The sequence below is a fragment of the Alosa alosa genome, chromosome 21 (assembly GCF_017589495.1).
Source record: "Alosa alosa isolate M-15738 ecotype Scorff River chromosome 21, AALO_Geno_1.1, whole genome shotgun sequence".
Lineage (NCBI taxonomy): Eukaryota > Metazoa > Chordata > Actinopteri > Clupeiformes > Clupeidae > Alosa > Alosa alosa.
Genome location: NC_063209.1, coordinates 8,512,587 through 8,538,749, shown reverse-complemented (window position 1 = coordinate 8,538,749; position 26,163 = coordinate 8,512,587). Strand labels below are relative to the sequence as shown.

Sequence of the window (26,163 nt, the reverse complement as noted above, 5' to 3'; positions counted from 1 at the left end):
TTTTCTTCCACAAAAACGCAACATAGGCTAATCAAGGATATATGTTTTATACTTTCAGTTTTATTTGAAATTTCTGCATTGATGGGGGGGCAGTAGGCAAACGTTAGGCCTACTTTTCGCTTTTGCACTTACACACACTTGGTGTAAACAAACAAGCAAGCATGGAAGCCTGGAGTTGTCAGTAGCGTTCTACCTTTGAATAAAATGGGAGTATTACGGAGGCTACTTTTGTCCCGGTTCGCTACAGCTATATTTTGCATATTGCAGCCAATACGTCAACTGGGCTTAAAGGCATGTTAGGTTACCTTTCCTTCTCTCACTGCATTCTCAGAATCTCATCCTGTTCCTCCTATATCCAATGAATCGGGTGGATAGAAGAACTAATTTCTTCAATCTTTGCATCTTGGCTGGCTAGTCTAACTTTTCCGCTTTTCGGCGCACTTTGATTTGATAGAAGTTTAATTACTAGCGAGTCACAACGCCAAACTGCTAACGCTTGATGGAGGTGTAGTTTTTATGCTGCATTCGCGACGCGGATTCTATGGTCTGCACCAGTAATGCTTCTCGATGTTATGGTGTATTTTGTAGACAAACATTGACATGGTTAGAAGTCATTCGCACCAGTGCTTCTAAATTTTTTTGCACCTTCGACGACGGCATCATTTTTACTCGCGATGTGCGAAAGTGAAATGGGCGACTGTAGAGCCCCGGCGCAGGGACTTCAGGAGTGTGTTTGTGTGAGTGCGGTGTGTTTATGTCATGAGCTCCTCTCTCTGCCTGGTAACACGCTGATTAAAGTCTGATGACCTCCACCTGTTCCTGCTCTGCTCTGCCTCACCCCTCGCTTACCTACCAGCTGCACTGCATTCACCACCATCATGCCCGGTATATAAAGCCTTGCTTTTCAGTCCACACTTGTCAGATCGCCTGCAAACCCGCACCAGTTACCTGCCTGTCTTGAAAACGACTCTACTCTTTGCCTGTGAACCCAGACCCGCCGACTACTTCTTTGATCTCCAGCCCGGTAATCTTGACCTGCCTTCCGCCTCTCTTCTACGAATACAGCCTAGCCCTTGACTGTACTGCTGCTTCGTTTCAATTGTTGTTGTGTGTGTGTTTCCCCAGGACTTCCCGGATCATCCAGCTCCTGCCATTGCTGCTCGGCTATTGGGGGAACACACACACGCAGACTCTTGGAACTCCCGGAACCCCTGAAACCCCTGTAACCCCCAAACCCTTAAATAAACATTCTAACGTGATGCTTTTGTGGTCCTCGTCCTGTTTGGTGTCTGCCAGTTTATGTGTGTGTGTGTGTGTGTGCATGGCATACATGTGTTTTTGTGTGTAATATGTGTGTGTGTGGTATGTGTGTGTGTGTGTGTGCATGGCATGCATGTGTTTTTGTGTGTTATACTGTGTGTGTGTGTGTGTGCATGTACGTACGTAAGTGCATATATTCATCACAACATTAGAGGGTTATATTAAGTAAAGATTTGTCTGTCATTTTGCTTTCACAACCCCCCCCCCCCCCCCCCTCCCTCTTCTCTCCCTAAACACCGCTTTCATTCAGCTCCGCAGTCTCTACATCAGCAACCCCTACCTCATTTGGCTGCGGGACTCGAGCGTCTCTTGGACATGTGAGCTAATTAATGCTTCCTTCCGGGCGGGGAAGAGTTTTGCAAGCGGCACCGTGCGCTGAATGCACAAAAACTCGCACCTCTCCGGGCCATCCTGTGTGAGAACCGGCTCCCACAAAGCTATTTTTTGGGGGGGAGTTCAAAGCTGCTGTGAGAAGACGGCACATTGTTTTTCCCCTCTCTGTTACACTTTAGAGACCAAATGAAGTGAAAGGCCTCACCATGACAAGCCTAGTCATGTGTGAAAATAAGTGCCAGTGTATTCTCCTGATAATTAACACGTAGCCACGCCTTATTAGGCAAGAAAATATTTAAATAATGGATCACACCGGGTCGTCTTTCTACACAAATGGGGGCTTGTGGGGAAATTGAAATAATGAGTTTGTTTTAGCCTAGTAGTGTCCAGAGATTTAATACTGGCCCTTCCAGGACCTGGAGTTGGGAAATCGGCCTCTTGTTATTTGTGATCGCCTCATGCAACAGGTTGAAAAGAAGTCGTTCACCACGCTACTTTTTTGGGAGAGAAAAGTGTCGAACAGCATGTGTTGGGACTTTGTTCTCTACCCAGGCTCTTTAAACACATGATTTACTGTTATCTTGCTACTCCACCTTTATTGGAATTCTTGGCTGTGGTACCTCTTTAGAGATGTTGATTCTGATCCAGAGAGCAGATGTTGATTAATGCAGAGTCCTTGGGGGAATGTATTGAAAACATATTGATTAACTCTTTGAAGACCCACACCAGGTTTGGTTTTATAACATGCCAATTGAAACATATAGGCAACGGATTCCAAATGAGAGTGAAGTATTCACACATGGCACAGGACCATACTCACGTTTGATGTTCCCTACTGCTCCCCTGCTTGACTAGGAATAGTGCTTTTACGAGAACAGTGCAACAGTCTCTCACTAACTTTCATTGTATCACACATTTCGTGCCAGTTAACTGGTTGTGCTGTGTTAAAGAAAAAAACAGCTCCGTAATTTCCTCCTGGGCTAGAACTGACACGGCACTCCACGATGTGACGCTGCGAGGCGAGGTTCTAGAGGTTTTTTCTGTGGGCGAGGGTTGGGGGTGGAGGGGTTGTCAAGTCAGTCTAGGGAGACGCGTGAGAAAGGCCATTGCTTATGTTGGAGTCATGTGAAGATTAGGCACTCGAGACAAAGACAGAGACAACATCTTCCACTTTGGCCTGTGGACTTGATATGACTTTTTAGGAGACAAAAGTTGCCTAGAATCTGTCCACCCCATCAGACTACTCCATCTGGCTCCTCTTATTACTCCACATAGTTGGATAACACTTGGAAGAAGTTATGAATTAGTCGGTGACATGCAAACAGGTGCGTTTCGCTGGAATCATCTTAGTGAGAGCGAGCGGGGGCAAAAAAAAAAAAAGTTTACAAAACCTGTCAGGTCGGCCTCTTTTGGCGTTGTAAATTATTTTCATTCCGTCCAGCGAAAAACTCCTTGTGCGCTACGCTTTCCCGTCCAAGTAGTAATAACAGCGGTAATAATAACAGTAATCAAAATAGCCATCCCCGGAGCCCGACAAGGGGCAGCGAGGAATAGCACGGCAACGGCAATCCCAGGTGCGGCGCAGTGCTGGTGGAGAGGAATGCAGAGCAGAACCTGACAAAGCTCGGTGCTGTGAACTCGTTAAACGCAGAAGAACTGGAGCATGTTTACCACCCTTGCCCTTATCCCCCCCAAAACTCCCTCTTCACCCCCCCTCCCAACCCTCACTGTTCCAGTGTATCCCTCACCGATCCCACAACCATAACTGCCCCCAACACACAGACACACACACAAACCCATGTGGTCTTGCCTGCTGGAAGTCTGTCTAAAGATACAGGGACTGGGTTTTTTGTGGACTGGGCTCAACTTTGCCAAACCAAATCCTGGTGACTCAGTCCAGCTCATCTTGGGGAGAGGGGGGTTGAGGAGAGGGGATGAACCATACTTGTGGTTCAGCTCATGGCTGTGGTTTTTCCATCCAGCTGCAGGACTGGAGTGGGAATGCTAAGATGGTAAGGGAGAAGGCCTGCTGTTTTCATCTTTCATTCTTTCTGTCAATGCGTTTTTATGATTCCTCGCTGAAACAGTTGACAGGCGCTGACAAAGATAAATAGTTGAGCGCTTCTTATGTATTCTAGTTCCAAGAGATACTGTATCGCCATATGTGTTTTCTGGAATACTTTCTCAGTGACACACGTCAATAAAAGTAGTGAATCATATGTAAAGTTGTACTGACGAGTTTGTCTTGAATTCTAATACCACATCTCCACCCCCCGCCCACCAACACAAACACGCACACACGTAGGCACTCACACATACTCTACTGGTCAAAAGTTTGGGGTCACTTAGACATTTCCATTCCACTCCGTTATAGACAGAATACCAGTTGAGATCAGTTGCATTCTTTTTTTAATCAGCACAGTTTTGTTTTCTCTGTTAGCCTTTTAAAATGATATCATATTAGTAAACAGAATGTGCCTTTGGAACATTGGATTAATGGTTGCTGATAATGGACAATGTAGATATTGCATTAAAGATCAGCCATTTCTTTGTACAGTTGAGAACCCGTTTGCAATTATGTAAGCACATAATGTAATCTGAAAACTGCTGCCCTGATTAAAAAAAAAAAAACAATGCAACTGATCTCATCTGATATTCTGTCCAAACTTTTGACCGGTAGTGTATATACATTATGCACACACATAAGCACACACATAAGCACACACACACACACACACACACACACACACACACAAACGTAAGTATAAGACATCCGTGAAGCCATCTGCATCCATTAAGTCATTAAGACAGCCCTCCTAGTTACTATAAGTCATGTGAGTTTTTATTGTATACAAAATAAAAGAAACCATAGAGTCCTCTAACCTCCTGCACGGGTTGACTAATGGGCAAATGGCAATAATGACCTGGCAACAAACCCACCAAACAAAACACAACAACGAGTCATATGTTTTTAATGGTCTCACTTGATATGCCCAGGAGTAGATATAGGGTAAGACTCAATTGGCAAGACTAGACCCCGCAAAGATGCGGAGCGCAAGGGCCAAGAGCTATCCGGCACTATTTCCATGTCTAAACAGTCACACACACACAATGCAAACCAGGCACAGCGGGACTGGGTTAATCACATTCATGGGGAGTACAGTAATGGTCATTTTCCTGCCCCCTCAAAAAACATGCCCCACAGTGCTCTGACCAGACTTATTTATTGTTTTATATTTTATATATATATAAACAATGCGTGAAACACAAGCTGGCTGTTTAGGGTACAGTTATAAATACTAACCTCAACAAGAGATGGAGAGTTTCCCGGCAGTCCTCCTGTGTTTCACTTGACCTCTCTCTGTGCCGTGCTGCGCTTGATTAATAGGCCTATATTTCCTGATTTCCTGCCGGCGCAGGAAGTCATTTTCAGGGAGCAGCGGAGAAGCAGAGCCACGGTTTGTACAAAATGCTGATGCAGAGAGTGATCCCGAAAGTCCGTCGCTTGGGCTGGAAAATATATATGTTTTTTATTCTTAGGTTGCTGAAGGCGGGGGTCACGTTCAGAGATGCGTTTGGCAGGCGGTGCCTCTGGAAGGATGCTTCCCTCAAGAGATACGTTTTTAAGTGTTATTTGGCCTCTGCTCTCAGGCCCATGATTTCACGGTCATCTTTCTCGCGGCCAGAGAAAGCCCTAACAATGGACGCTGAGTGTACAACTCAGAAACTCTCCAAGGCTTTCCTGTGAGCAGCGCGGGTGAATGTTATCTTGACAGTCAGTGCCATTCAGCGTCCTTGCCCACTCTTGCGTTGTGTTGTGGATGTCGTAAATATTTGAACGCCGCCTCAAAACAGACTGGCGAGCCAAGTGTCCTGCCTGGCAGCCTGACCCACTGCCCGATTCCGCCCTTTGGCTGGGCCAGCTGTGCTATCACTGGACGTGTTTATAACTGAAGGTCATTATGCAAGAGAAGCCACTTCACTTAGAGAAGAGGAAATCCAGAACTCTCTTCTGGCAAAAGGAGAGTAGAGAAAGCTTGTCTCAGCTTGATTCGGTGCGCAGGACACGGTAAGCCCCCATCAGAATGTCAAGGTTCTGGTGAATCGAAGAAGGCCGCGGTTTCCCTTTTGTTTTCACTGCTGCCTCACCTGACGTGACAAAGTTTTAATTCAAAATGCGCCACAGCTGTTGCGTTTCATTATCACGTTACTTTATATGCCTATCCCCTGAAGGATGCAAAGGCGCAGATTTGCTTTGTAGCTATTTAGGGACTTAAGTCTCAATTTCCCCTCATAAAGCTCTGCTGTTCTCTCGCTGAAAATGTGGCCCTGTGACATTTTTCCCCCTCCTGACAGTCTCGGATTCCGCACAGAACAGCAACAGTAGTTTTCCTGGAGAGGTATTAGGTGTAAAACTTTTGAGTACGGAGTAGGGCAGCATCGCAAGATTGTGTTTTCATGCGGCCTGATAAGGTCAGATCTGGAGCACGAAAACAAATAGCGAAATAAGTAATTGTACAGTTTATCCATGGAAAAATACATCCTGAAAAGCATGGAAATTATAAAAATAACTCTGATTTATCACACTACGATGGTTAGCATACAGTGAAAAAAAAGAAAAGCAACTAGAATTTCTGGGATTTACGTTCATGTCAGTAGGAAAAAGACAAAAATTCCTAGACAAGGATCACTCTGAAATCCATTCCTTTTCCAAGAGATTTTATTGGATGTCAGGGGTTAATACCTGCGATAGGGAAAGAGAAATAAATATTCAAACTGGAAGCACTAAAAGTGATTTACCTCCCTTCTTCCTGCATTGGACCACATGCTATTCACATGGGTTTACCTTCTGCTCTACACCCAGATTGGAATCTTACCACAACAGTGTGATTGTTAGTTTATTTAAAACCAGTTCGGGCTTTGTATATTTTTTCAATTTGTGTTGAGCCTTGGCTACTGGTCAGGCTGTTATGTTTATAACGGGCAAAACCTGAATCGGTCTCCTTCATGTCTGTTCTTCGCATACAGACCCAACCTCCATCTCCCCGCCCCCATCCCAAAAAAACCACCCCCCCCCCCATCCCAAAAACCACCAGACCCCCCCCCCCCCTCCACCCCCACCCCCGTCCTTGACATGGAGCTCAGGCACGCAGCCTTAGGTGGGCCTCGGGGAGAATGCCACACAGTGTCGGGCCGAGAGGTGCTCCAAGGTGAGAGGGTGATGGGTTCTGCAGAAACGTCAAGCTCTAAACAGTAAAACAGAGGTGTGCAGAACGCTGCAGACCCTCCTACCGCCCCCGCCTCGTCCCCCTGCACCCCCTCCCAACCCCCTCCCTCCTCCATCCTTCACCTAAGCCTCTCCACCGACCCCCCCACATCTCTGTGGCTCCACATAACACGAACAACAACAATCCCACTGCCAGATGTGTGGTCGGTCACAGGCAGCCGTGTGGACGTTATTTACTGTGCCGTTTGGGGGTAAAACGTGAGCCCTGTCCTCGCCACTTGCAGAGCATACATTACTTTTCTTTTTTTGTTTGTTTTTGGACTGTGAGCTGTACAGACACGTGTCTTTTAACTGGCAGGCCGGGCCTGTATTTTCATCATTCTCATGCCAGGGTGACTTTACAACATGACAGAAGATGAAAGAGATCCTTCTGCCCAAATTTAGTAAAGGTCTGATGCTGTTGGTTTGAGTTGTCAATGTGCACATCACCAGTAACGCAAGACTGTGGAAACTGGCATGTCATTTAAGCATACTCTATCACATACAAGGCTATGACTAAGAGTGTATTTTTATTTTTTATTTTATTTTATTTTATTTTATATATGGGGGCAGCCGTGGCCTACTGGTTAGGAGCTCGGGCTTGTAACCGAAGGGTTGCCAGTTCAATCCCCGACCAGTAGGAGAAATGTGGGCGGGGGAAGTGGTTGAGCACTGCTCTCCCATGCCCACATCCACGGCTGAAGTGCCCTTGAGCAAGGCACCTAACCCCTCACTGCTCCCCGAGCGCCGCTGTAGCAGGCAACTCACTGCTCCGGGTTAGTGTGTGCTTCACCTCACTGTGTGTTGTTTGTGTTTCACTAATTCACGGATTGGGATAAATGCAGAGACCAAATTTCCCTCACGGGATCAAAAGAGTATATATACTTATACAACACATACTTATACTTACTTGGACATCATGAAAGTGTAAAATCGTAGCAACATTCAATTACACATGAGCATGTATGAGAGCATAACTTTTCACAGTATTTGAGTAGTTCATAGTTTGATGATGGTATTCTTATGGCATCATCAGTGTACTTAACTGAGTAAATAAACTACTTTGTCTGCTATGTTCTCATTTCTGATGCGTGGATAGTTTAGATTACAGTCTATTTGCTGTAGTTTCAAGTAATGAATCAGACAGAAAACAGTTTGACTCAAGTATTTCAGCAAGTCCAGTATTCCTGGAATTCTCAGCCTATCTCTTTCCATCATTACGACGGGATAAAAGCTTGAGAGAGGGAGAAAGAGAGAGAGAGAGAGATCCATAAATCATAAAGAGAGCAGCCGACTGCTCAGCCAGTGCTGTTTTGCTTGCTGAGTTTTAGCACCAGTGGTTCTCTGCGCTAACGCTAGCGGCAGCCATTTATAGTGAGGCAGCGGCAGCAGCCGAGTTTCCTCCCATTGTGTGCCAGGAAAGCCCAGGCCTCCTGGCCGTCCTCTGATGTCCTGTTCACCCCCTGGAACTTCCCTCTCACCACGCCGCTGCAGCATATTTTACTACTGCTCGGAGAGAGAGAACGAGAGAGAGGAAGAGAGAGAGGAAGAGAGGGAGGAAGAGAGGGAGGAAGAGAGGTGAAGAAAGAGAGGAAGAATAAGGGAGAGGCTATGACCTCTTTGCAGTCTGCTAGACTGCAGTTCTGCGTAATCGAATGATATTTTCCCCTACCATCTGTCTCAATAGTGAACAGGGGAAAATGATGCACACACATCATGACACTATTGAAATCAAGTCTGAGGCATTTTCTGAGCTTTGCAGAACCTGAAATCTGTTGTACAGAGTAGTTGAGAGGAAAAAAGATCTTACATTTTTGTTAAATTATTTTCACCCTCAGAGTCAGAGCCTGTTTAGAGGCCCACTGGAGGCCCCTATTCACTGCCACATCCTCGTAATTTTCTTTTTTTTTCACATCACCACATATGCACGCATGCCCAGGTCTTCGTTCAGTGGCTAGCTAGAGGCACCCCATCGCTGGCACACCTCATCAGCCAGGGAAGCTTCCCGCTGACTCAGGCTCTAGGTCTTGAGTCTGGGGCTAAGCCCATGGATCCTGCCTGCCTCCTGGACCACAGAAGAACCCTCCTCGTCTCCACCTCCAGGGGCTATGGGCCGGCGTAGGTCTCAGCTACGATCCCAAAGGCTGGAGCGAAAGAGTGAGTGAAAGTCTCTGGTGAGTGGCCAACCGCCCGAGGACCTCTAATTATTGGTCCGCTTTGCCTTGATTGCCTTCCCATGTTTGACGTATTTTCAGGCGCGGCATGTCTTTTAACATTTCACATTTCTCTAACTGGAGATGAATGCTCAGAGCCTTGTGTGTTTTGCCGGAGCGATCTCAGTTTTCTCCCATTTCAGCAGAAAACATGAACTGCTCTTAGGTTTTCGATCATTAAAACACGTCTTGGATGGCCCAGTGTACAAACTGTGGCTGTACTGTTTTCAGTCTACTAGGAATATGACAGATTGAATTGCTGCGAGAAAGTGCATTTCTAGTTTAATTTGATCTTGGAGTATACATTACATTGGAAATTATGACGTTATGAAGTTCAAGGTACTATTTTCAGACCGAATGGTTTTATGCCATGTTATAAAGCAGTTGTAAACATCTCTCATATATTGTGAAAGATTTATCATGAGGGCATTATGAGAAATGTCACTTTGAGGTTACATAACATCAGTGTTTTAACAGTTTTAACATTGATCAGAGAATGGCTATCCTGCATAGGCAGTGGTACTTGTAGCCACTGTAGGAGCAGGACAATCCAGCAATGACCCTAGATACTTGATAAGACCATAAAAAACTCCATATAATGGCTTACAATGAGATAGTTTATTGCAGTCTCTCACCCAAGCGACCCAACTCCAGACTATATTCCATGTGCTATAGAATGTGTGGCCGGTCCATCTTGATAGAGGGGTTTCACTGGTCAGGAATGTGTGGAGCACTCTGGCTTAAACCTCGCTGCTGATCAGATAATGAGACCTCAGACACTTTTTAAACAAGGCTGAGCCACGTGAGGAAAATATAGTGTCGTAACTCTTTTGTACTCCTCCTGTAAAAAACGGCAGGACATGCACAAAGATTTACTTGTTCTACAACAGAGTTGAAAGAAATCATTAAAACGGTTCCAGTAATTGCGGAGTGACATGGGCTCTGTATGTTTTTCTCCCCATTTTGCACGACTGTAACTGACATCTCTTAGGCCTAAGCCAACAGGGGAGAAATAAATCACTTTCTTGAGTGCGGTCCACTCTATCTGCAATTGCCCCGTAAGTCGCTCATAAGCATCAGTGGGTGTATTTTATATCTCAAAGAAACTGAAATCAAATAAGGGGAAGACAAGGTGTCCAAGGAAAGCAGATTTCGCCGCTGGAATACAAACCAGGTGCAGCGCTTGGAGAGTCTTCACAAGGCTCTCACCACGGACTTTAATAGTCGGGAAATATTTGGGGCAGGCTTCCTTAAGTGACTTTGTGAACTTGCGCATTCTCACACACACAAAAGTGGACGGTTCGACGAGCTCACAGGTCGTTTTGTGTTTGGATAGCACCGTGAGCCACGCAAAAAAAAAACACATTTTGTGTGATCATACCTCAAGGATATTTACTAAACGAGTTGATATGTGCTGAGTATTATATGTAAAATCCATGGATATCTCCAATTAACCTGCCTCGTATCACAAAGCTTACTTTTCTACATTGAGGATTTATTTCCCCCTCACATTCAGAGCTTGTGTGTTTTTTTTCTTCTCTGAAGTGAAAAAGTTTTAAGGCTCACCATGCCTCTTGATAAAAGAGTATCCCCTTCCAGTCCTACCAAAAGATTGATGCTTTGTTCATGCCATAAAACCCATGTTAAGAAGCCTTGGAGTGGGGGAAGAAAGAGAGAGAGAGAGAAAGAAAGAAATACAAAAAGAAAGCTCTTTATTGGGACACTGTTTTACAGACCTTTCCAGGGTTGCCCGCATAAGCAGTCCAGAGGTCTCTGAGCAGGCCCAGCTGGTGATACGGGGAGGGGTGGGGGTATCCAGCCCCTACTGGCGGAGGACAGATTATGTGTGCACTGTGTTGGAGAGACCAAAACCTGGGCAGCTTTCAGCTCAATCTGGGTGTCCAGCACCAGAAAAAGTTCAGAACGTCTGAGTTTTAAATCGTTTTGCGGGGAAAAAGTCTGGTGCAAAGAAAAATGGGCGTAAATGGGCTTTGTACAGTTTCACTTGTTCGCGCATGATTACTGTTTGGCAAGCCTTTTGGGAAAGGCTTTCGTCATCCCCTTTCTCCCACACAAGTTGCATCCATGTGAAATATTGTTGCTAAGCATCAAAATGAGACGGGGATGGAGACTACAGGGGCCATGGAAAGTTCATACCTAGGGCAATAGAGGAAAAAATGAAAGAGAATGCCAGTTGGGTACCACTTTTTAGCAATTTTATGGGAATAAAAATTTACTTTTATGACCTCATTGCCTACAAAAATGTATGCTTTCAGTGAGAGAAAAGGGGTACTGTGGATACATATTTAGCTTGGCCTGATTGATAAATGATGAGACATTTAGGTAGGCATGACATGCCCTTGACTGTTTTAACTTGGAGCTCAGATTTCTAACTGAGAACTGAGAGTTATGCCTGACCTTTGTAACATGGCACACACACACACACACACACACACACACACACACACACGCATGCACACATGCGCACACACACACACATACACACATACACACACAAACACACAGAAAGAGATCACTGTAGGATAACACGGTTCTCTGGTTATTTTTATCCCTTGACTTACAGCTCTATGAAATCAAAAGCCCATTCACACCTATGGATTCTACGCCATGTGTAGAACCTGCAATATTCTTCCTGTACACCTATAAGATCTATACTATATTAGAAATATCAATTTGGGGCATCTATGGTGGTGACATTGGGAGGGGTTTCCTCATGAGCGAATAAATAAATAAATAAATAAATAAAAACATGTCTAGCGTTTTACTGGCCTAGGGACATCCACAGTGACCAAAGAAAACATGAAAGGTTGAGAGAAGAACTACAGCTTATTATTGCAACCTTCCAAGCTGGAACTGGTGATTATGAATTGGAATTGCATGAATCAAAGCATATAATAAAACTCAACCAAACCCACAGTGGAGAACAAAAGGGATTTTTTTGTGTTTAGGCTGAAATTTCAGCTTGCCGTGCCAGAAGTGTGTGGGTGTGAAAGGGGAAAGGCTGGGTCTTCTTTTTCTGTCGAGGCTCTGACCCAAAAGGCGTCAAAGGTGCTGTGGTCTCTTTCTGTGGTGCCACTCGACGAAGCGATTTTTGTTTTTGGAGAGGCACTCAAAACGGAACACTTCACAAAAGTGGCTCAAAAAAAAAAAAAAAGTCGCCACCGAGAGTTTAATTTCCTGGGAACTCCTCGTGGCACCGTGTCACGCAATATCCAGTGACTACGACCCCTGCGGTCGTGCTGCATCAGAACGAGTCGACATAGATTTTAACAACAGACATTATTACAGAGGCCTGTAATGATAGAGTGCACTGCTTATATTTCCGAACCATCAACACAGAGGCTCAATTGGCTGTTGGCAGACTGAACTGACCGAGTAGGCTAGTGGGAGAGTAGGGATTAAAAGGTGGTCCAAATTCAACACTGGACCGTAATTAATAAATCCAGACATTTCATCGAACGCACATATAATTTATGGATAAATCTAACAATGATTAGCTAATTGGATTATTAAGACCTTACAATGACCGTGTCATCACTTAACAGAGTTTTTAAAATGTGTAATGCATATGTTTACCATTGATGCTCTTTCCCATCCCATGAATTTTAATCGCCCACATCACGTCAGCTGATCACAAATCTTTCTTGGCACATCAAGGCGCCTCGACCTCATATAGTCTTCATAAATTGCTTTTTGAGTCATGTAAGTCTGAAACCTCGTAGTCTAAATAAATCAGCCATGAACCAAGTTAAATATTGTATTAAACAAAGAATTACACCCCAATACTTAATTCATTTTGTGTCCTGGGCCATTTTTGTAAGAAGAAAAACACATTTTCAAAATGAATGTTTAGCTTCGTGTGTTTCAAAGAATATGTCAATAGCATGCTCAAAGTAAGGGCCACTGCCTGACGAACACACTGCTAATAGTGTGCATTATTAATCTGACTCCTTCATCATCTGGTCTGTGCAGCTGAGATGGCCTAGCGTGGAGAGTACGCTGTGTCCACCAAAACAAAAGCAGATGTGGAAGTTGCATGAAAAAGTAAATATTTACCCAGGGTTTTTTAATTAGGCTGCAATTTTACTATGAAATTAAGCATCTCCATCATAACTCAAGCAAACATTACGCTAATGTCGAATTCTTTAAAGTGTATGCACAAAAAGAGAAAAAAAAGAGAAAAGATACAAATATAGCAACAATATGGAAGCAATTGATGCTAATTAGAGTTTTTATTCATGGTCCAATAATTAGGTGCATTTGAATTGTTGATTAATGTTTTTCTGCACCCACCCCGCCCTTCCCTTTGTCGTATCCGGCCCGACGTGGGCCCAGATCAGCCGTACCCCGCCCCAGATTTGGCCCAGATCCGCCCTGCCACTCTGCCACAAAATAGCTGGGTTGAGTCCCCCCTTCCCCTCTCCGCCCTCCCCTTCATCCCCCTGCTCCCAGTCTCAGGGAAGATCAAAGGCTCTGTTCCTGAATAGATGTTAATGGTGCGTGCTTTTTAGTCTTAGCACCGAGCGCCTGGGATCTCCTGAGCAGGGGAGCTGCTAGCCAATTTTAGGGGGTCTACACGGACACAATTAGTGCCAGTAATGAGGGCCTCAGAGAGAGCTGCTCTCATTTAACCCGCTAAAGCCACGTCCCTTCTTTACTTCTGAACTATGATTTTCATAACCTCCTGTGTAGGCTGCACACCACACAGGGCTCGTTTTAGAGGTCCCCTTTCATCAATTGGGAGACCGTGAGTGAGCTGGCTGTCTCTCAGATGTAGTAGGCTGTCAGTATAATGAGTAAGCTGGCCATCTTTTGAATGGCTTTATGTTAACCGCACAAGATTGAGACTTTCACAGTGTCAGTAAAGGGACAACTGGATATTAACAGTTATTCCCACAGTGAAGATTGCATTCAACACTCCACCAGACACTCGCACCAGCACATCAAATGCACCCAGTCGAATTGAGAGAGAATCATTCTATTCAAAAACAACAACAGAAAAAGAGAGAAAGACAGATAAGAAAAAATAATTAATAAATAAATACTGATGTATCACTATAAATAACACTTTTAAAGCAAAGTTTTTTTAAGTTGTTTCCCTCAAAAAAATCATTGGGTGATTATAAAATATGGTAAATAAATAAATCTCTATATATTTACAGTTCCTTGTCCCTCCGTGAACGGTAATAGGCTCCCATAGCAGAGTGCAGGAAGGACCACACTGGGGGGAAGTAAGTAAGGTGCAGGAGCAGACTGTGCATGGGAGGTAACCAGGGCATTGAAAGACGATTAGCATGAAGACCAGACCTTGGAAATAGCATTGAGGCGGCCGAGGGAGAGAGAAAGAGAGAGTGAGAGCGAGAGAGGGAGAGAGGGGCCTGGCCTGACAGAATGAAAAGATTAGGCCTGGAGAAAAGATAGCAGGGCATGGGAAAGCCTGGGGGGAATGCAGCCATGGAGGTGCCCAATGAGTGAAGGAGACAATTAGTCAATGAATGTTTTTCTTGTTGAAATTAATGTGCTTTAAACAGCTGCCAAGTTTGTCTGCGCATTCGGCCACAGAAAGGGAAAGGAATTTATTTGTATGTGATTTTTGTTACGCGGCTTATTGCGCATGCCCTGTGTGTCAAATGATAATAAAAGAAGCTTGTTTTTAAGAAAGTTCTTCAAATAAAGCTACACAGCTATTAAATTATTTTTGGCAATGCTAACAAGCATCAACTGTAACAGAGCACTAACACATAATAAAACAAAGTATGTGACGTTAGTTCTTCATAATCTCATTAAGATAGTATGTTTGCATTGTGTTATCATGGTACGTTTGCCGCTTTAATTGTCTTTATTTATCAGTTTGTGTGGTAGCTTAGAAACTATCATTTAAACTGCATCCCATCAGGACTCCGAATAGGACCTGGTACTTCATTATTGATACTTAAATGAATTACACAGAATGCCATAAAAAGCCTTATATGGATAATCATAAACGCTAAACAAACACACACAGGAATGATCACATTAAAATTTAATGTAATGTAGTGAAATGTAAGATGTTCTGTGTTTTGTCAGTAGTCGAGATAACTTTCAGTAGGCTAGTACACGGTAAGACCTGGAATGGGTGTGTGTGTGTGTGTGTGTGTGTGTGTGTGTGTGTGTGTGTGTGTGTGTGTGTGTACAGTATGTAAGAAGTCCAAAGAAAGCTTGCAGCTTTTGAACTGTGTGTAGCTTACGAAATGTCACACAAACGCAAACAAACACGTGTAGAGGACAAGTGAGGTATTGGAGAAGTATAATGTAGAAATATCTGATACTGCCAGAATTATCATACTGGCCTACATGTCAGGAAACATTCTGTAAACATTCATATAAGGCACATAAATCATTTTGGCCATTGAAAACTTTTTGGCTAGTTAATACGGTTAGTTTGTCAACTGACTGAAGTACTGGTTCAAGTATGACTGATTGCGGTTCAGAATTTATTGATGGTATTACTGATCTAGCTGCACAGCAAATTCTTGACATTTCCTTGAAGATTCTTATGAATTTCACTGCAATTAAACACATGAAATGTACTTTAATACGGAACAAAGATATGTAACTCCCCAGCAGAATGAGGTCTCTCTACTACTCTACTAGGTGAGAGGCTATGACATTTGTGTGTGTGTGTGTGTGTGTGTGTGTGTGTGTGTGTGTGTGTGTGGGGGTTATTTGAAACAGCAAACACCCCTGTGGCTGAGCTGAGGAAAGCTACTGTGCTGCTGTTTGCCACTAACACATTCTTGCAGGCATTTGTTTTTCTTTTTCTACAAGTCAGTCGCCACTTTCCCTGTCCTTTATATTCCTCCCCACCACAGCCGGCACTGTAACCTCTGAGACCATTGCATTCCTATTGTTTCATAATTTCAGTCGGAATGTGCTCAGTGTCTTATGGTGGGGTAGTGGTCAGACTAGGTAAACACTGGACCGGAGGATTCGGCCACAGAGGCATACTTGTCTGTGCGGACCTTTGGCAGAAACGGTTATTTGTGTGTGTCACGCGGTTTCGTACGTGGGGGTTTTGTCAGCCTTGTGTGTTATTTTCTTGCTGACCATCACTGATTTACGCTCCCATAAAGAGTGGACGGTGGACTTCGCAAAGGCCCTCCATTTTCTTTTCATAGCCTAGGCTTTCATTGAAACATCGATTTACGATTTATGACTTGCGCCTTTCTAAAAATTAACTCAAAGAATCCTTTTCCTTCCCTCTTTGGTTGCATTGTCATTGTCACAAAGTTCAGTCAGTCTCAAAAGAAAGAAAAACAGTCAGCCATGTTTTCTGTGTGAGAAACCCTGAGGTGAATTTGTTCATACCAAAGACCTTACAGCACACACACCTCACCCTTGGGAACAGTAGAATTGGCTTAGTAAAGGCTAAAGTGCCTTCTCTCCCACCCCCCTTTCCTCTGTCCGCAGACAGCTCCGAAAGCTGGCAAAACACCCAGAGCACTGAGGCACTTTAGTCAGCGATGCCATGAATTAAACAAGAGAAAAAAGAAAAATGCTGAAACAGCACTTTGTCATGGTGTGAATCAAAACCACATGTCCACACATGTGCCACATTTGTTGTGATGATTCGTTTTTTTTAACCTATTGACAATGCTCTTGTCCGGGTTGCGCACTTTGGTGGAGGTTTCCAGCCATATGGGTTGTCTCGGAACATGGCGCTGCGCTGTACGCCAAGAGGGGGCCAATAAAAGGACGGTGCTGATCTCACATGTGCCACTACGGTCGCAGTTCCAAAAAGAGCGCTGTGAGACATTTCTTAAATCCTCCTGCTGTTTACAGAGAGCATCTCATTAAAAGAAAAAAAGAGCCAGCAGCAGCAGCAGTCACAGAAAACTATGCAGATGTGCATCTCTCTTCCCTGCACTTTCCATCTCTGCTGTTTCCCATGCCTGTTGAGAAGGGAACGCTTGGCCTGAGTACAGTCAGCATGGCGGCAACACATTCAGACCAAATCCACAGCTTTGATACAGATGTGATTTGAAACCTCCCTTAAGACAGGGTGATAATTTGTCGATCTGGTGCTGGAAGTATCGCAGGGACAAACGGGACATGTTCTTGGATGTGCTGCTCTTAACTTATGATCAATTTCGAAGACCTGCCCCAAGTAATATCAAATTCTGCATACCTCTGGATCTGCTTTTCTGCACGACTTGGGATGCTACAAAGACATATTGGGAATAGCATGCTCATGCCTATCTTCATGTATTACACATAAAGCTCTATAATAGATCAAAAACCACAGAGATAAAAGAGGCGACGATCACTTTGATGAACATTTTGTGTTTATTTAGAGATGAAGTGACTACTGCTGTGCCCTGTTTTATTCATTGAATTTATCATGTCCTCCATGGGCAAGGATATCAGTGGTATCACATGGTACCAGTCTGTGAAGTACTTCACAGAGTAAGACTACCATAATGGCCAAAAACTGATGAGCAATAATGCTCAAATTAAATCACGGTTCAAAGAGACCCCTAATGTATATTTGGGAGATCCACAAGCCCACTTTTGGAACTTGGTGGTATTTTAATTACATGCTGACTACTATGCTGACAGTGAGTGAGTCCTCTAGATCAGCACAGCATCCCAAATGTACATCCTTGGCTTTGAGGGAGCATGAAGGAGGTCAACAATAATGTCATCCTACCACACACACACATAAATTTCAGCCTTGAGTGAAGAGGGCATACCAGAGCAGACAGCAGTCTATTACTGTAAAGACGACACCGTAGACACTTGTGGATGTGTCAATCTCCGACCCACGAAAAAACAAACAAACAAACCACCCTCCATGGGAAATCGACTTTGCCTTACTTCACATCCACAGGGTCTAAAGACTCATTTAAACATTCAGCTTCGATCATGCAGTGATAGCATAAACATGCAATCATGGTAACCTACAGAAATCCCAAGCTGATGAAAGTGGTCAGAGAATGTTAGTTCCCGTCCCCAAGTGATTTGATCAATTACCGCTATACTACCACAAGCCCGACCATCATTAGTTCACCATACGATACTAATGAGTAGTTTAGACAGATTAGCACTTACTGTACTGTTAGACTGAATGATATATCAACATCCAAATGATTGTGCAGTATATACTAGCTGCTATGATGTGGCTGTGTGTAAACTCTTGTTGACATAGTCGAAATGGAAACTGCATCTTCTCTATGCTGTCTTTCTCCTCCTCCTCCTCTCCTCTCTCTCTCTCTTCTCTCTCTCTCTGTCTTACTTGCCCTTTCCAGAGTCCAGAGCTCAGCATGCCATTTGCACATTAAAGGAACACTGTGAAGTTTATTGGGATTCATTGTCTTACATGTTTACAAGAGGTGTTGTATGTTCTCTGTTTGTTGATAGCATGGCCGTCCACATTGTTTGAACACTGGCATGAGCGCGGAATCCTCCGGGAGGTTTCATCAACATCGGTCCCCGCAGGAACGTGGCGGCGTTCCGTAAAAGGGCCACGGAACGAATTCGCACACGGCCCCCAGGCTGTCACTCTTCGCCGCGCTCCTTTTCTCTCTCTCCCTCGCACACTCCCCCGCGTACCCTGCGCTCTCGATGACGGAGAAGATAAGCACGTCGCATTCCGGGATCGTCGGGCCCCTGCCTGGCTCTGTGGGGCCAGATGTAAATAATTGCTGAAAGCAATATAGGGCCCCGCGTCGCTGTGTCCTCCCGGTGTTGTGCTTGGCTTGCGAGCGCGGTGGCTCCGTTTCATTTGGGCCCTTGACGGCCTTTTTAAAATGTTTTGTTCCAGTCAGTTCAGGCTTTCTTTAAACTCTCGTCGGAATGCGCACAGGGCTCTGTGCGTATTGAATACCTTACCACCCACACTACCAAAGTGCTATCAAGGCCCAAGGGTTATGCTGAAGCTGTCTCTATTTTAGGACAACCCTCGGTTCCAAGGTTAAGGTTAAATTTGGCTCAATGCATTCTATAGATTTACATAGTGGTGTTAGGATGGAATAATGCATATTTTAAATAAATATTTTTTTTATTCTGTTATTGGCTTTTACATGTATAAAGCATACAGTATGTTATAGTTTTATCAAAAATGGAAAATACTGATGTTACATAAGTAACAAATGTAAAAAATAAGTACTTCAGTCTTACTTTCCCTGAAAGTAAGAACATAATTTCCAGCATATGAAAATATCCATAAAAACACTGCTTAAGTACTTTAAGTTAATAAACAGTAAAAAAACATAGAAACAGTACACCTTTAAAAATACTGGACCAAAACAAAAACAAACAAAACAAAACATACAACAACACCGAGAACAATGTTTTCCACAATTTTCTTCAAATAAAAATAATAAAAATGTACACAACTTCATAGTTTTTTTTTTGTGGGGTGGGTTTGATGTTGGGATGGCGTCCATAAGCCATTCTCCAATCTTCCCTTTGGCCAGTCCGTGAACACTTTCAGCCTGCTGGATTCCGTCGCCGATGCAACTCAACCCCCAGTCCCCCGTAGCAACAACAACACCACAATAACAAAGAGAGCACTTCACCACTCTCCAATAGCTCCTCAAATGTCTATAAGGCAGACTCTTAATTATTCTCAGCTCTAAGAATGCTTAGCCTGTCATTCAGATAAGAAAAAACCCTCACAAAAGCAACAATGTAGGGGTAGTTACTAATCCTTTTCACATAACATTGGCAGGACTTGATTAAGCGTGTTGGCTAACCACTGTGTTCATTTTTGCACTGAGGGGTGTATTTGATACGTACAGGTACACGTGGATCAAACACATGCTTCTCCTTATGAAGAATAACAGATGGGGAGGACACAGGCTTGGTTTCTGTAATGCTATGGCCTTGGAATTCAACGAATTCAACGTCTTGCTTCTCTCACTATCTTATCTCAAAAAGTTAAGAGCGTGACAGGAACATTTTGAAACCAAACTGTAATATTGGTAATAAGTGACAGTTAAATTTGATTTTGTGCATATGGATCCCCTTACAGGTCCAGACAATCGTTAGGACTTGGCCTCATTTTTAGAGCAAACGATGTCATGTTTGAACACATGGATGTTGACATCATCTGACAGATCAATGATCGTGTGAAGTTGACTGGCAAACAAAGAGCTGGCTGTCTATTGAATTTTCTGCCTTACTGCATTTAAGGTCGTCCTATTTCAAAAACAAAGAAACGAGAGTCCACGTACTTATTGCTAACATCCTCCTGCTCACAAAATCGTCACAGTCACATGTCACATTTTTGCGAGTTGAATGAACACGATGTGCGAGTGTGAGCAAATAAATAGTCTCATACGTATTGCTCAGCCTCCCCTTCATTCAGGATGGTCACTGACCCGTCCCCACTGTTCATCTCAATGTCTTTAACCGCCGCGTTCTCGGGGAGCAGGGCGAGGTCTTTAAATACGTCCACATAGTGGCCGAAGCCGGGGCCCCAGTTCAGCAGGTTATCCCAGTTGAAGCTGCCCGCCTGCGAGCCCAGTTTGTGGGGCAGCGTGTGGTGGTGGTGCTCGGTGAGGGGCACCTGGGCGCCGGCGGCCGGGCCGCCCTCGGCCCTGCGGCTGGAGTAGCGCCGCTGCTTGAGCCGGCCGCTGTACTCCTCGTCGTCGGCATCCGACTCGTTGACCTGCGAGAGCTTGGGCACGCGCGAGCCGTACGCCACGGGCTTCTCGCGGTCGTACTCCATCTCGGAGCAGGTGAAGGAGTCGTGCGAGTCGCTCTCGGACGACGACTCCGGCGCCGGGATGCCGTCGGCCGGGTTGCGGACGCGCGACAGTGGCCGCCGGCACTCGTCCTCCGACGAGGAGCGGCCGTGGTCGGCGCTGCAGATGCTGGGGTTGCGCGGGCGCGGCGTGTTCAGGCGCTCCACCTCCTCGATGGACAGCCCCACCGGCGGGCCCGTCTCCAGGGGGATCTGCTCGATGGGCTGCTTCAGCCGGCTCCCGGGCCTCGAGCCATGGCCCGCCATGGTCTGCGGGCTCTTGCTGCGCCGGCCGAGCCTCGTGGCGTAGTTGAACATCCCCTCGTTGTGCAGGTCCAGCGGGCTCCCCTCGCGGCGGGCCAGGTTGAGCTCCCGCGCGGGGCTGTTGCGGTAGAAGGTGGACGGCTTGGAGGCGAAGGGCGCTGGGCTGTGCCTGGACAGCGGGTTGGGCGTGGGGCAGGCCGAGTGGCTCAGCGGCGTGGAGCGCAGGCCCTGGGCGTACGCCGGCTGGTAGGTGTAGCTGCTGGCCCCCAGGGGCAGGGGCGACTGCCGGGCGAAACCCAGCGGGCTGTGCCTCTGGATGGAGAACTTGGGCGTGTGGCTGCGGAACTGCTTGTAGTGCTGGATGATGTCGGCGTCGGACGGCGCGATGCTGCTGGCGTTGTCGATGTCGTAGTGCTCTTTCTCGCTTCGGGGCCGGGCAGGCGCCGCGGCTTTTTTCGGGGACCGCTCGTTGCCGTGCGGTATGTCCGTCTCGTCGTAGATCAGGTAGGGGTTCTCGCGCTCGATGATGTCTGGCTTGGGGTTGCCCTCGGGCTGCTTGCGCACGGTCATGTCGTCGCCGTACGGCGGGATGTTGTCGGGGTCGTCGAAGGCCACGTTCTCGCTGCCCTTCTTCTTCTTCTTCTTCTTCTCCTTGGGCTTCTTCTCCTCCTTTGGCACTTTGCTCTTGTTGCGTCGGCCCTTGCAGTGGTTGCAGAGGATCAGACTGAGCACCACCAGAGCCAGCGCCGTGGCGCAGCTGCCCACGATGGCCGGCACCGCCCAGATGGGCAGCGTCATCTCCGAGGCGGCCGCGCCCGCCGCGCACGTGAACCCGCCGTTGGTGGCCGTCGCCTTGCAGACGGTGCCCTGCGGGCACTGCACGCCCAGGCACGCCACCAGCGTCTCGCACGTCCGGCCCGTGTAGTGCTCCTCGCAGACGCAGGTGAAGCCGCCGCGCGGGCCGCCCGGCTCGCAGCTGCCCCGGTTCTGGCACGGGTTGGAGGCGCAGTCGCCCGGCGGCATGCACTGGTAGGTGTACCACTGGTTGACGCACATCAGACCGTCCCAGCACGGGCTGCTCTCGCACAGGTTGGGCCCGCGGCAGCCGATCTTCACCGACGGATCCGACTTGGAGATGGCCACCGAGCTGTGCTCGCCGCTGAACGGCAGGTTCTCACCGTTGTATTTCACAAAGGCGAAGCAGCCTTCAAAACCTGCAGAGAGAGATAGAGAGGGAGAGATAGAGAGAGAGAGAGAGAGAGAGAGAGGAAGAAAGAGGGAGTTGTTCAGATAACAGGAAGCCAGTCTGGAGGGAGATCAAGACAACAAATAGGCCGCGACGGGGTACCGTCCAAGTGAGCCGAGATTTATCACTTGTTTTCTTTGCCAACATTTAGAGTAAAAGCTATAATCAAGGCAGTCTTCTAAACTGTTTGGATGGGAAAACGGTGCAGAATCGGCCAATATTTCAACAAATTTCCTGTTGGAGGAATCCTCAACAAATCACTTCTCATCAAATACAATGGATAAGTGAAAGGAAACATTCCATCAAAAGGAAATATACATTGATATCTATAATATGTATAGATAAAAGTGTATAGAGTATATAGTATATACATGTATACAGTATATCTACAGCATAAACATATCTAAAATGCAACATTCCATGATTATTTATTAAACACGGGTTAAGGACATGCATCTGGAAGAAATATATTGTTGTGACAATTTTAGACCTCGCCTCACTTCACAATATGGGCTCACTAATGCGAATAGATGGAATCCATTGAGTTCATCCCAATGAAAAATAAAGCCCTTTGGTTTCTATTTACCAAATGTTACAGGCCTCTTAGCCATATCCCCCCCACCCAACCCCTGGCAAGCACAATCACCACTTGGCACTGATCAGGCACTGTAAATAACGTGCAAGCTCTGCGCCTTCAAAACAAAACTCCTCTTCCCAAGCAGCGCCACTGATATGGCGCGGTGTGAATGGGGCCCACAGATCAGACCCGATCAGACTTGTTGCCATATAAGTCCACCATTCCTTCCCCTTGCGATGGCTGTTTTCTGCCAGATGTCAAGACATTTAATGTCTCATCTCCTCCCTCCCTCTGGAAGACCTCCGTCTCACCTCCACTCTGAGTTTCCTCTAGTCAGACCCGTAGGAAATGTGAGCTGTGAATTAGGGGGCGATCCAAGGAAACACGAGGCCCAACAATAAGACACTAACCCCAGAAAGCCCTCTGGCTCGTCTGCGTGACTTGTTTGAGATTTTTTTTTTTCGAGATTGAAAAAATAAAAGAAAAGAAGAGAAAGGAAAAGAGAGAGAGAGAGAGGAAAAAAAAAAGAAAAAAAAAGAGGCAGCACCAATCCAAGGCATGATTCGTTTTGGCTGACACAAGACATATCTAGTATTGATCTGAGGGATTGTTTTGGAATTTCTTTTTGTATTGAACCGGTTGCAGCTCATTGAGAGGAAAGGAAAAGGGAAAAGACTGGCCCTGGCGGTTCTATAATTGACCTAATCATTCTGGTATTCCACAGAGGAAACAACCTCCATCGCCTTGGCGATGAACATATCATTTTCTCGGTGCTCCTTCTCCCATTACTGACCTGGGCTTGATTTGGGCTGCGCTGGACCAGGAGGGACGCCTCCGACGGACATGGTCAGGACGTTGACCCCTCCGAAGTCCTGGGTGGTGTGTGGGATGACTCGGAGGTGGGCCCCGTCGAGGCGGAGCGAGGTGGAGGTTCCGTTCTTCTGGAGGACGAGGGTGTGCCACTGTCCGTCTGATAACGGCACGTCGGCCAGAGTCCGCTCCACCTTTCCCGCTACGCCCGCGTCCGAGACGTACTGCAGATTCCCGTTCTTCAGCTGTAGGAAAATAAACATGACAGGTCTTAGTCTGGGTGTGTGTGTGTGTTTGTGTGTGTATGTAAGAGCAGGAGCTGTTCATTTCAGTAGGCAGCAGTAGAAAGTAACAGATTAACAGTTACAATGCTATTCCACATTCTCAGGTATGAGGCATGATATGGGATTCAAATGCTAAGATTACAAAAGGAAATCTACTGTAAAAATGCTCATGATGAAATTATTGGTCCATAAAATTAACCATTTAATGGCAAAAAAGGATAGGGAATGTAAGTGCGTGGCATCCCATTGGAATATATCCAGCTGGGGTTTTCTTTTCTTCCATTTGGAGTGCATATACTTCCTGAAGTTGATGTAAAGTGGTGGTCAGTGGGCTTTGGTCTGGGTCTGGGGGCCTCACCAGCCAACAGCACCGGAAAACAACACTGAAGGGGCCCCCTTTGTGGTGGGCAGAGAGGAGAGGAGAGCCGAGGGGACTGGGGGGGGTTCGGAGGATGAATGAGAGCTCAGGCTGTTGGACGCATGCCCGAGATCAGTCAGGCCTCTGAACCGCATCAGACTGAGCGAACGCAGAGCTAATGGGGAGGAGGTGGTGAGGATGGGGGACCAAGGACTCATACACACGCACGGCACACACACACACACACGTATGCACACACACGCACGTGCGCAGACGCAGACGCAGACACACACACACACACACACACGGGCAACACACGCACACGCACACACACACACACGCACACACACACACACACACACACACACACACACACACACACACACACACACACACACACCAACGCCACCATCACCCAATAACCGCAGCCAGGACTGCTGCTTCCACTTGTGCTTCTGAGGGTGGTGGAGGGCTGGGGGCTGCAGGATGATGTTTTAATGGGGAAAGGGCTGGTGGTTTAGGGCTGGGGTTTGGGTTATAGGGGCAGTGGGTTGAGAGTGGGGGGATGCTGGAGATGGATGGGGAGAAGGAAAAATGGGGGAAGTGTGAGTCTTCATTTAACTGGACCCAGTTCTTTGAGCTGAGCTAGTAAAATAAAAAATAAAAAATTGAACCCTTGTGACGCTGGTCTCCATCTCACCCCCCTCCCCACATCCTTTGGTCGGTGCCTGTTTCTGTTAAAAGAGGTCCCTCCTGAGTGAAACCACTTCCAGGGGCCCACATACAGCAAAGCACAGCGAGCGTATTTTTTTAACGCTAACGTTTCACTGCTCTGAACTCACCTTCACCGTGGTGTAGTTGCTGCTCTCCTGGACGTGGAGGAGCGTGCCGCTCTTGTTGCGCGTGCGGAACTTCACCTCCACGCTGCTATCCCTGGGCGTCTCTCCACCGGACCCAGGTCCAGACGCCGACCCAGACGTGGCCCCCGAGGCCTGCAGGGCCCTCCGCAGCAAGATGTCCCGCTTCCGACTCTGGCTCATGGAGTAGTCCAGGCGCCCGGTGCCGTCCAGAGACAGGGCAGTGTCTGCGGTGATGTCTGTGGGGACAGGGGGGAGACAGAGAGAGACAGAGAGACAGAGAGAAATGAAAGAAAGAGAGAGCGAGAGAGAGGGAGGGAGAGGGAGAGAGAGGAGAAAGAAAAACAAAACAGTTTACAGACTAACATTTCACAAGCTGTTTGGCAAAACATGCGCTGTCTGTTTTTGTGTGTGTGGAATTTTTAAGTTAAAGGCGAATAGTTGTGGCGACACTTCAAACTGTCAGTTTTGCAAGAAAGGGAAAGAAAAGAACACAGTCAATTTGTCTTGTGGGATCCATTTATAGAGGAATGACATGTGTTGGTGGGGGGGAAAAGTTTCAATGGCTGTGGCGTATTAGACGAGACGAGACGAGACGAGACGAGACGAGACGAGACAAACTCAAAAGACGAGACTCACACTTCTCGCAGAAGCTCCCGGTGAAGCCCTCCATACACTGGCACTGCTGCCAGGACCAGTGGTCCACACAGGTGCCCCCATGCCGGCAGGGACTGGCCGTGCAGGCGCCCTCTAGTCTGGGACATCTATGGAGAAAGAGAGCGAGAGAGAGCGAGAACAAGAGAGAGAGAGATGGAGAGAAAGAAATGGAGAGAGATGAAGAGAGAGAGAGGGGGAGAGAGAGAGAGAGATAGAGAGAGAGAGAGAG

General features: G+C 46.4%; 1 protein-coding gene across 1 annotated transcript in view; it reads right to left on the bottom strand.

Moving 5' to 3' along the window:
• Positions 1-18,414: 18,414 nt before the first annotated feature.
• The window catches only part of LOC125286067 (protocadherin Fat 4), a gene marked incomplete at its 5' end in the record, with an annotated part of 42,437 nt that continues 34,688 nt past the window's right edge, over positions 18,415-26,163 (bottom strand). The window contains 4 exon segments of the mRNA XM_048230762.1: positions 18,415-22,359; positions 23,762-24,023; positions 25,263-25,516; positions 25,917-26,041. Of these exon segments, the coding sequence (XP_048086719.1) occupies positions 20,471-22,359; positions 23,762-24,023; positions 25,263-25,516; positions 25,917-26,041 (2,530 nt within the window).